Source organism: Poecilia latipinna, unplaced genomic scaffold (genome assembly GCF_001443285.1).
Source record: "Poecilia latipinna isolate Pla-1442-1.1 unplaced genomic scaffold, P_latipinna-1.0 Scaffold4511, whole genome shotgun sequence".
In the NCBI taxonomy this organism is placed as follows: Eukaryota; Metazoa; Chordata; class Actinopteri; order Cyprinodontiformes; family Poeciliidae; genus Poecilia; species Poecilia latipinna.
Window position 1 is genome coordinate 10609 of NW_015117127.1, and position 11965 is coordinate 22573.

At 38.0% G+C, this 11965-nt stretch overlaps 1 protein-coding gene and 1 long non-coding RNA gene across 2 annotated transcripts in view; both read right to left on the reverse strand.

The window, feature by feature from the left end:
* Positions 1 to 5998, reverse strand: part of LOC106942735 (solute carrier family 22 member 5-like) — a 13752-nt gene extending 7754 nt beyond the window's left edge. The window contains exons 1-6 of the mRNA XM_015026073.1: positions 5212 to 5998; positions 4601 to 4704; positions 3815 to 3969; positions 3570 to 3741; positions 2267 to 2393; positions 655 to 756 (exon numbers count right to left, since the gene is read on the reverse strand). Coding sequence (XP_014881559.1) covers positions 655 to 756; positions 2267 to 2393; positions 3570 to 3741; positions 3815 to 3969; positions 4601 to 4704; positions 5212 to 5643 — 1092 coding nt within the window. The 5' untranslated portion in view covers positions 5644 to 5998. The remainder of the gene's footprint in view (positions 1 to 654; positions 757 to 2266; positions 2394 to 3569; positions 3742 to 3814; positions 3970 to 4600; positions 4705 to 5211) is intronic.
* A 2816-nt stretch (positions 5999 to 8814) lies between these two features.
* LOC106942737 (uncharacterized) lies at positions 8815 to 11965 on the reverse strand. The gene is made up of 3 exons (XR_001423707.1): positions 11909 to 11965; positions 9977 to 10112; positions 8815 to 9314 (listed from the first exon to the last, which is right to left on the reverse strand). It is a non-coding gene; the product is annotated as an uncharacterized LOC106942737 (long non-coding RNA).

Consider the following 11965-nt stretch of genomic DNA (forward strand, 5'->3'; position numbering starts at 1 on the left):
GAAGCAGAGAAACATCTAAAGGTTTCAGGACTGAATTACCTGATGATGCATAAAGTTCTGTCTTACAAGATGGTGAGGTAATATTGTGAAAGAAGAGCACACCTCTGAGTCTGCTGTCGGTTTATAAAAGTATAAAACGACGAGCCTTTCCAGGATCAGACACGTAAAAGCATGTTGTTAGTAATCAAAACCAGATTTGTATCTTTGCCATAGGCATCAAGACAATTAAGTGTGTTTACATTCAACTGACTGAGGTGCATTGAATTTGACGCTTTAAGAGACAAACTAGTTCAGTGCATGCAAGACTGAATTTCGTTTTAATTTTTGTGTGTTTTAAGGAATCATCTCAAACTCCTTTAAGAAGAGGAGTTTGAGATGCAGGACTTGTCCTGCATTTAAAGTTGCAGGCCTGGTCCTGCAACTTTTAGATGTTTCTCTTCTTCAGCGTCTGGCTCCATTATTAGCTTTGCAGAGGCTGACTGCATGCTAGTGAAGCAATTCAGACATTTAATTCAAGAGTGTAGAACAACGGACACAAATAAAAGTCACAGGACTTCTGCCTTCAAGGAATGCAGTTTGAGATGACAGGTGTAAAGTGTACTAGCTCTGCATGTGTATTTGCTAAGCAACATGTCAGCTGAGAAAATGTCAGACTAACCAGACCAGCCACAGCGTGACAGAGAGCCATCGGATGTTTGGAGAACGAAGAAGGTCACAGATGTTGTGCACTCTCGTCTCTCCAGTCCTGCCTTCATTCTGTGAGAAAGCAGGAACAACAAATGCTTAGAAAATAGCAATGTCACGAGAGTAATTACTGTGATTGATTAGCAGTCTTGGCAACTTTCATACCTCCACTTTTGGCCAACCTCCAGTAGTTGCAGGTTGGACTTTTTACAAGTCTGCTGAAAGTGGCAACGTTTTTCTCACAGCTTGAACAATCAGAAACAATTCTACAACATCTTGTTTTTGCATCTTCCTTAAGAATAAAAACTACTTAGAATATGCATTAACACATTTTTATCAAACAAACTCCTGGAACCCTGCTGAGGGTCTTGCAGTATTTTTATAAGAAGGAAAATGAAGGGCCAGTGTCTGCACAGAGGAAACTAATTTCATTATTTGTTAATTATTCCTTTTTCAACTTTACACAATACTGAGACCAGGCAGGAAATATTTTCTAAAGGCAAAGTCTCTCAGCTACAAAAATAATTTCCTTCTTAACATACAGTGACTAATACACTATTGGTTTGCTTTAAAACTTGTAAAGAACTGTGTTGTTGTTTGGGTTCACAAAATATATAAAATATATAAAAATATTGCAATATTCCAAATTGCAACCTGTGTCCTACATTTATTTATTTTTTCCAATTTTCTCACTTTATAACCAAAACATTAATGTGTTTTAATTGGATTTTATGCAATAAACAAATAAAGTATCATGTGTGAATTAGAAGAAAAAGGAGGGATGGTTAACAAATTTTTATATCTATTTTTTTTTCAAAAATTATCTGAAAAGTTGAGCTTGAATTTGCTTTCTTTCCTTCTTCATTAAAACAGGTTATAACCTATAACTTCAGTTACAACCGTGTGTGGACTGGTCATTAGGCGTACTGGGGAAATGTCCGGTGGGCCTACGCATTAAAGCAGGGGTCCCCAAGCTACGGCCCGCCTCCTCATTTGGTCCGGCCCCCTGAACAATACCAGAGAGCATTCAGTGTTTTTTTTCATATATATGTGGATTTTTCTTCAACCACCAGGGGGGCTCTTGAGCAGATTTGAAACTTAGTTTCCCTCAATGAAATATATACTAGTCAGTACCAGTCACCGTTTCGCTCACGGTTTTTTTCCATTTGCATTCTGGGTAAAAATCTATCTACAAACGCAAATATGTCGTCGGCAGTAATCCGACTGCAAATGACTCTTTGGACTTTTCACAATGGGTCTTTATTACTCCAAACCAGCTGACAGCATTCAGCTGGTGTCATACCTTCACATTTTCTATAAATAATCATGATGGGCTGGAATGGCTAAAAAGGGCAGTGCCAGTCCAGCCTGGGTTACAAAGTATTCACTTTGAGTGAATAAAGTAACATGTGGCTTTAACTGGACAAAAATGTTTGCAGCACTTATACGGGAATACAAAGGAAGTAGCACAGAAGCCAAACATTACAGCTTACCTACAAAATGTAACAGGACTTGGCAAGAGGATTCAACTCTTGCCAAGAGTTGAATAGTGCAGGTGATGGTGGGTGTTTAATGCTCTGACCTTCAGAGGGCTAAAGATGACGGGTGGAGATTCAATCCTGTTCATCTTGGCAGCATTCCGGATGATGACCTCGGCTTCCTCGACTCTACCCTGGGAAAGCAACCAGCGAGGCGACTCTGGGATGAACCTGATTCGTTTTGCAACATTGTGGACGGAAGGCGAGAGAAAATGAAGACTTCAGTGATGATGCACAGCTGCTATGGTAGGTGATCTGTTTGAGTTTTGCACAGCCATAAATGCACAGTCTTATTAAAGGCAGTTTTATCAGGTACTTACAGTTTCATAATCTAAACAAGAAAATTAGACGTTTGTGAATCAGGAAGAAATATTACAAAGGGAATAAGTTTTGTTTCACATTTTCTGTACCTATGCTAATGTAAATCCATGACATTAGTTGTGCATATTTTTTATGTGCATATGAGTCATATAAGTCGTCACACAAGTCATTTGAATTTATAATATGAAGCATCATATACAAACACTAGCAGAAAACATTTAGAAATAACATTCGGTCATGTTTCTTTTCCAAGCAGCCATTTTAATTTTTGAATAACAGAAAATACATTTAATATTTTTTCCAATTACTGCACCTTGGTATTTGCATTTGTTGAGGTGACTGAGCTCATCTGTTAAGTTTTTATGAATGATGCAGTTCCACATCACAGTAAAAGTATTTTATGTTTATGCTGCACTTTTGCTCATCACTGATAGTTTAAACATGTTTAATTTTATCAATAAATGAAATGAAAATCACACATGAATGACTGTTCATGTGATAAGTCATTAAATATCGTGGCAGCGACGGATGTAAGCAGTTACATGAAAGATATTCATAATTCAGCCTTCAAATGATTATGAACATGGATGGACTAGAAAACAGGAAACTTCACATTTAGACTTCTTTGTGGCATCGCTACAAAAAATTAATGAAACATCTATTTTTCCAAACTTTCCTCTAACCGGCTGCTATATTTCTTAAACATGATACATCTAGCTTTAGTTGTTGTTGTCCCATGCCTCCAGATCCTACAAACATGTTCTTGTGTAGTTTCTGCAATAAAAGTATCATTAAAAAGTTGCCAACCTGGTTTTTAATGGCCTGTCATTCAGAGGTTAAAACAGAAAAAGAAACGTTTGTTAAACAGTAGAACTGGATTGAGGGAAATCCCTGAAGGAAATCTAGAAATCACATTTTAGAATGAGCTGCAACTGCCAAATAACATCCAAGACGGAAAGAAATCTGAAACAAATCTTCCATGAAAAGAAAATCAACTCAAAAACGACATGCAAACATGATACATACCAGAAGAGGGGCAAACAAACGCTGCCAGCCAACATGAAGCCCACCTGAAGCATCCTCCAGTCTCTCACAAAGAATGCAAACAAAGGTAGGAGTGTGTAGCCCACCGCGAAGAAAAGACACACTCCAGCAGTGGAGAAAAAAGTTCGGACCTGAGGACCTAAAATTTCTGCTCCTGAACACAAAAATATATTACATTAAATTTAAATCTGTTTGGGGGATTGTTGTGCACACAGGAACTGACATACCTAGAACAAATGCAACCACGTAATTGGAAATTTGTTCCACTGCAAGAAGAAAATACAAAACGACAAACATGATCCAGCTTGAAGAGAAAATCTGAATCAGTGTTGTGACTACTTGCAGTCCTATGGTACCAAACATCACCATTTTCCTCCCAAATCTGAAATGAACACAAAGCAGAGAGAGGTTCGTGAACAATTAGTTACATTCTGTTGCATTACTGTAGTGAAAGCCAAACCCTTGTTCTACGTTTTGCTCTGAACCCTCGACTACTGAGAAATGATTACTTGCTGTAGGAATGAAATCTGTTGAAGTTTTAAATGATTAGATCTGATTTTATCCAATGGCTACCATAATGAGCCAGCTTGACCAGAGATCTGAAGCTTACTGAAAATGCACAGAAGTGCCGAGGCAAACATCATCTTTCTCACCCATGAGATGTCTGAATGGCTTCAATTACTTTCTCCACTGCTGTTGCTGAATTACAACCATAAGCAGTCTACAACTCCAAAACAGAAAACTAACCATCCTTCAACTCTCACTCTGTTCGCTGATTGTCCTGATTGAAATTCCACCAAAGAAATCAAGTTCAATGGGAGAAATCAAAGATGCAGCACTGAAGCGGGATGAGAAGTAATGGTTTCATAGAATTTTTGACTTGCATGAAGTTTACCTAAATATTTTCTAGATTATACATTTTAAAAAAACTGTATTTTTTAAATGTATAAAACCAGAACAGTGATTGCCTCGGGTTAAGTTCAGTTCTTGTAACAAAATATTCAGTCTGCAACCTGTCGGAGAGCTGTCCTGAAACGAAGGAGCCAGCAAGAATGCCACCGAAAAACAAAGAAGTAGTGAGGGGCTTCTTCCAGCTTTGGTCACACACCAGGTCCCACTGTCAAAAAATAAACACAAATAAGTTAAATTCAGGTTGGTCAATAATTTACAAAAAGGACGAAACAGTAGCAGTTAATGGAGTTAATAGGAGCCTTTACCCAATTTTTATGACAACTTTAAGTGTCCTAAAGTACTTTTGGTTTATCCATTTGTGGACCAAAAATGTTGGGATTTTTGGCCGTAGATTTGATAGGAGGGATATTTACTTTTTTATTATTTTTTAGAACTTGACTTGTTGTCACAGCTGAGTGCAAATATCTTCATTAACAATTTCTATTTTGCATGTTTGGTCGTTTTCATCCTTCACAGAATGGGACTTTTGGGTGTTCATACAGACTCATTCTCAAACAAAGAAAATTATAATTTATTGATTATAAATATATCAAAACTTTCAACCTTGCTTAATGGATTTGGTTGGATTTTGCAGGGGATCTTTATAACCAAAATTTTAAAATCTTCCTGCATGTGAACCTTGACAAAATCCAGCATCATTTAATCCACACACCTCAGAGACGATGGTAGAAGTATACACGCTGTGGTCAAACTCCCATCCGTCCAGACAGCCTTCTTTCGGCACATTAGACAGATTAACGTCGGCTCCAGGCAGCAAGCCTCTCTCCGAGTAATTCAATAAATTCTCCACTTTGTATCTGGAGCACTTGCTGGGCACCAAAGCGCCGTCGCGGTTCGCATCCTCCTCCAGCGGGATGCTGTTGTTCCTCCACGCCGCGCTGAGGTTCAGGTGCGCGGGCAGCGCGCAGCGGTGATCCGGCGTGTCGGCCAGAAACACCACAGACAGCGCAGTGAGTCCATTAGGAATGAAGCTCAGGCAGAGGAGGAAAACGACCCGCCGCTGGAAAGGTCCCCATTCTCCCAGGAAGGCGGTCGCCGCATCATAGTCAGTGATTTTGCTGGTGTCGGAAGTTGCAGCGGGCATTTCGAGGCAGAATCCGGCGCATGGATGAATGTGCGCAGGTTGAGGATTTCTCTAGTTGTGGTTTATTTCCTGCTGTGAATCTGTCCAACCCACAACTCGCTGTGACAAGAAAACTGATGTTTTTTTTGTTTTGTGCTTTTCCTCCGTAAACAGCAAAGTTTCTGATGGGAGTAATTTGTCCTTGATTACGGTGGATCCAGGAAGACGACACGAAAACCATTTAATTTGTTGCGGCCCTAGAAATTAAGTTTTAGAGTTTTACTTTTTAATCAACACCCAAAATTTCTCCAAATTTAACCTAAATAACTTTTTTTAGTAGAGTCCTTTTTCTACCATCTTTGGAGACAGAAAATCAATTTATCTCCTTTAAATCAAAGATCAAGCACTGACTCAGGGTGGAGTCTCAGGGTGGAGTTGGCCCCACACTGGCTTTTGAAGAATTTGTGTCTTTAAGAACTGGGGCAGTTTGACCTTTTTTTAAACTCTTCTGACTGAGTGGAAGAATCGTTTTGGGTTTTTTCCACTCTAGAGGATGCCATTACATTAGATTTTATGATTTATGGTCCACGCTGGGTTCATCTGGTTTCAGATCAGGTGTTTCTACTCTGGGGAGTGGCTGTTTACCCAGGGTGCCATTCCTTAACATATCTTGACAGCAAACCTAAAATGAGCTTTTCTTCTCTAATCATAGTATCTTTTAAACGGTGTGAGACTTCCACAGAACTGCTGCTGCCTGTAGACAGCGACATCTTGATCACCTGGTTTGTAAAATTTACTTAGGATTTTGATACAAAATTAATATTTTTGTGTAAACAGACCTAAAAGAAGTCCCAATGTGTCTTCATGCTGCTACTTTCCTCTTTTCTTAATGTTTTGTTTTAGAGTATATAGGTGGAGGTGCTTCATCTGAGAACCATAAGGTTTGGAAATGCAACTGTTTATCCCGGCTACTATTTTAATCGCTCTTTCATTTCTCTATTCAAGTTACATTTCTGTCCGTTTAATTTCTGTTCTATTTCAAGCAAGCTTAAACTTGCAACTGATAAAAGAAACACACCCAACATCAGTAAATTCATGAACAAGTTGTGGGGCTTCAGTGCAATCTTCACATTATCTTTAAGTGAAATAAAAACACAGATAAAGGTACTTTTATTTTAGAAAGAAATCTAAAATATGGTAAAAAAAAAAAAATGTCAGCGTGACATACTGCTAGAAATCCACTACTGGAGCTTCATCAGTGGTGTGGTGTTACTCTTATTACATTTAGTTTCAGCAACCAGTCACTGGCTTAAAGGTCAGCTGTTCTAATGTCATGATAATTATCTGAAGGAGGAAAGAAACACTCATCACAACTACCAGGTCAACTGAAACTTAACAGACCTCAGCAAGTTAAAGTTTAATTGCAAATCCAATCACCCAACGGGCCAGCTGAATGGTTAATTAGTAAAGGGTTTAATGTCTTTGCACAAAGAGGAGTGCCTTTGAGTTGGATTCAAACCAGAGCCTAAACAAAAAGACCAAGGAGCCGTGGGTTACACATTGCTCAGTAACAGAAGCTGCGTTGTGACCCTGAACAGAAGATACAGTAGGCATTCAGTCTGAGAGAAATGCTGTGTCAAGGCTGCTAAAATAGGTCAGAAGTAAAAGTCTGCTTTATTTTTTTCATGTTTAAAAATGTCTGTAATTTTACACCCAAAACGTTTATCGTAGTTAGACACATATTTAAACTTTATTTGTCTCTCTCTGCTCCTTGTAGATTTTTCTTATGCTTGAGTTGAAGGCCAACTTGTTGCTCTTGCAGAGTAGCTGCAAGAGCAACAAGTTGGCTACAATGGCACATTTCTGTCCCTGAGCTTTTAGCGCCCTCTGGTGGAATCTAGAGGAAATGTTTTTAATCTGGTGAAACACCATTAAAAGACCCGAGACTCTGATGATGTAAAAAGTAATATAAACTAGTTTAACGCTAATGCTTCTCTTGTTTACTTGGCACATAATGACTTCCACTTCAAACTTTATATTTGCATCTATCCTTCTGAATAAAATAAACTGTCCAGGAGTACAAACTTACTTTAAGCTACAATTTAAAGAGGTGTAACTAGGAAATGTGCAGCAGGCCTGTTGGAATCTGAAGTTCATGGTTGAAAGTTAGTTGTGAAGGAAAAGTGTCTGCAAATATAGCTTAGAGGTTACAAGTAGGGATTGATTGCATTAAGATAACTATCTTTTCTATGAATATTATCAAATATGTTTGGCTGAAAATAAGGTCTTTTACATTTCAACATGCATACCTTTTTTATTTGTTGCATCAAGTCATTATTTGAAATTTTAGCTAAATATTTCAAAAACAATGTCCATGCTTTAATAATTCAGAAATTATTCAGAAACTATTTGCATTTATCGATTCAAACGTGGAAACTAACGCTGAAAAAAACTGAGCTGCCTTTTCACTGTCTCTTCATGGATCCTCTATGATGCTTTGCTTAAGATTTCATCACCTTAAACCAGTTTAAATAATTGGTGCAGTGTTGAACTGTTTTGGAAAGTCTTCCTGTTACAGGGAAGTTTTGCTTTTTGGAAAGTCTGTCCTGTATTGATATGGCCCAGCTGAAAATGAGTTTGACACTCCTGCTCTAGGGAGTAGAAATCTGGTTCTCATCGTTTCATCCACATATATTTGCTAACCTGCATCGCCCTGATGGTAGTGTAGATTAAAGCCTTTCTGTCTTAAAATAATTCTCTCCCTTTAAATCAGGTGAACAGCAGACCCAACGTTTTAAAATGAGTAATGTAAATGTTATTGTCTTGGAGTAATTTTAGTGCTCAACATGGATCCAGCTGTTTGGATGTTGGATCGCCTTCACTCCCCACTGGGATTCTCCGTCTCAATTCTATGTTTTTTCTTTGGACCATTTCTGACGCCCCACAGCAACCGCGCTGACCAAGTCATCATCTAGTCATCACTATTTGATTCTCATCACATTTTTACATTTTATCACCCTGACTTAAGACCAAGATGATGACCTGCTTATTTAAAACAAAATGACAAAGAGCTAACCATTTTGACCTGTCAGTGGTCAAAATGCTTTACCACCCATACTCACAGGTCAATATGTAACTTTAAAGCACAGTCATAATCAAAGTAACATCAAAAATAAGGAAAGTCATTACAAGTCAGTCAAATGTACATTTTTGAATCACAGTTTCAAAAATGCATGATTTATTAGAGAACTGCTAAAAAGGAGGACAGGTTCATGTGACTCTTATCAAATCAGAAATTATATAGACAATCTGACAATTTCACAGTGTTGTATGTAAAACCGAAATTTAAGGTAAAACCTGTAACCTGTATTTGAGTAACTTTACTTTCTAAACTGTTTATTCTGCTACATCATTTTCAGTTTATCAGCTATGGCTGAAGTTGTATTAATGGAGAGAAATGATAACAATAATGCACAGTAGAGAACGGAACAGGTATGTTAATGATTTTCAAGGAAATGTTGGACAAAAAATCATTCAAAATGTTTTTTTCTGTTTGGTTCCCTGATCAGATGGATTTTCTCATTTCTGCACTTCATAGCTGCTGATTGATTTGAGGGCGGCTCCTCTTGACCTGAGACCTTTGTTCCCCAGCTTTTTCCTCATATTTAGAGTTTGGTGTCTTCTGACAACATCTGGACAAACATAAAAATGCAAGTGGTCATCTCACCCATGATGAGGATGTGCAGTTTCAGCACATCTGCATCCATCACACACATGTTGCCAATTAATCTACATGAAGCATTTGAAGGACTGACTCATTATCTGAGCTTTTTTTGAAGGCATAGTTCTACTAGCATACGTACGTTTCCGAAATCAAAGTAAATAAAAGAAATACTGCACCAAGTACTCTGGTGTTTACCGGGTAAAGCAGTTTTTTAATGAGCCTGACTGACCTAAAACAGAAAAAGTTTAAATCTCATTAAAAAAAAGAAAAAAAACATTTATTTTCAGAGTGTGTAAATGTCTGGTTTTAACTCTCAATGGGAAGAGAGCTGCAGTTTTCTCTCATTAGCTTCATGTTGACAGCTAATGCTATGTTCAATTCATATGTATATTTACAAACATAATTAAAAAGAAACATAATTACAGAATGAAAACACTTTCAAAATCACAAACAAGCATTTTGCTGAGGGACCTCGCTTGATTATTCATTATGCTAAAGTTAGTTTCTGTTCCTGGTTGGTCTGGTTTTACAGGAAGAGCTCCAACATGTCAGGTTGACAAGATCAGGCCTGTAAAACATTTAAAATGAATAAGTTGTCATTTGGCCAGAGGCCTGGAGGGTCAGTCTTACCCAGGGAACTGCTGCATGTGACTGATTGTGTCCGGCAGCGGCATTCCAAAGCTCTCAGGCAGCAGGAGGCTCAGCAACCCTGCCACAGCGGTCAGGCTTCCCATTAGGATGTAAGGCAGGGAGACCGAATAGGTTCCTGTGTCGCAACATCAAACGAGGAGAAAGGATGGTGAAAAACAACCTTGTCTGCAATCAATGGACTGCTCAGCTGCTGGAAACAACAAGACAAACATTTAAAGTCAGACAGTTACAGAGAGCTTTTGTCTGCAAGTGACTGGTTAACAGTGTATTTCTGCCTTGGGCTCTTCTTGGTTGTAATATGTGGTTTCCTCCTCGATTACAAAGATTTTAAAGCACAGCAGGTGGCGTTACACAGATAAGTCCTCAATTCCAGTGCCCTGTATTCATCTCCATCAATTATCTACACCTGCTTATCCCTGTAGGGTCAGTAAAGCTGGTGACCATATCCAGAGACAGACGCACACACTCACCCCTATGGGCATCTAACATGTTTGTGGGCTAAAGCGTTAGCACCCGATAAAAACCAAAACATAAACGTGAAGAAAATGCAAATTCCCCACAGAAATCAAACCACAATCTGAGCTTCCGACCTTCTTTCTGCAGGTCGGTAACGATGAGCTCTGGAGATTTAGTTTTACCTCTCTTACCATTCTGCTGACTGAATGGAGATGAGTATCAGGACTTTGGGTTGTTTTTGGATTTTGGGCTCATAGTTTTGATTATTATCTGTTTTCTTCTGCTTCCTTGTGTCTGTTTTTTTTCAGTCTTAGTTGATCTAGTTATATTTTGTTTATTTATTCCTTGTGCTTTAGTAATTATTTGTTTCAGTTAGATTGGTTTTCCATGTTCCCTTGTTTGTTTACTCTCCCTCGCCCCTTGTGCCTTCCTCTCTCTCTCTCTCCCTTCAGCCTGCTTTCTGCACTGCAAAAAGACAAAATGTTACCAAGTAATTTAATCCAGTTTCTAGTGTAAATATCTTGGTACACTTGGAATAAAACAAAACTTACTTACAAGTAACGTTTTTAAGCAAGTTATATTGACTTAAAACGCTTATTTTAAGTCAATATTTCCTTAATATTTTTGAAAGATCTCCAGTTCCATTGGTAGATTATTTCACTTAATTCATTTTTCCCATGTTACAAGTGAAATAATTTACCAATGGAACTAGAATATTAAGAAATTACTTAAAACAAGTGCCTAAATCTTGCTTAAGTTATTTTAAAGTTAGTTTTGTAATTTTTTAAGTGTACTAAGATATTTGAAGTAAAAATACTTGGTGAGATTTAGTTTTTTGCAGTGTGATCTCTCCCCTCACACCTGACACCTGTTAGCCAATCAGCTCAGGTCTGTTGTTCCAGCCCTCCCAGTATTTAGCCTCCTCTCTTCCACCCACTCCTTGCTCCTTCTTCTTGTCCTACTCCGTTTGCATCATGTTCCCTGGATCCCTGCAGCCTCCTCCCAGTTTTTTGTACGTTTTTTGTATTTTCAATTAAAACGTTTTCTTTATCTCCTGGTTGTTGACTTGCATTTTGGTTCCTTCCATCATAATAACGAGATAAACTTTATAATCCAATCTTTTTGTTTTAACTATTTCTGTAAACCAGATGGTTTACATTTTGTTTACGTGAATGCCAAGTTTTTATTTTTCTAGTTTGAAGAATGCCTTTGTGCCACATACTCGTGCCCCAGAAACACAAAGTTGAATGTTGCTACTTAAAATTACAGCTAAAAACATATTTATTCAAAGGCCTTTTAACATATTGACACCTGAAAATACTAATTAAAACTAGAAAGGTGTTTCAAGAAGGCAAGAGAGATCAGGAGAAAATCATAAAAACTTAGTGTAATCACGTGATACATGTATTAGTTCTTAACTTAACCTAACAAAGGAAAAGAAGATGGCAGACTTACGTAAGTAAATGAAGTATGGAGCAATAATGCTGCCAATTCTGGAGGCCGTGGAGCAGG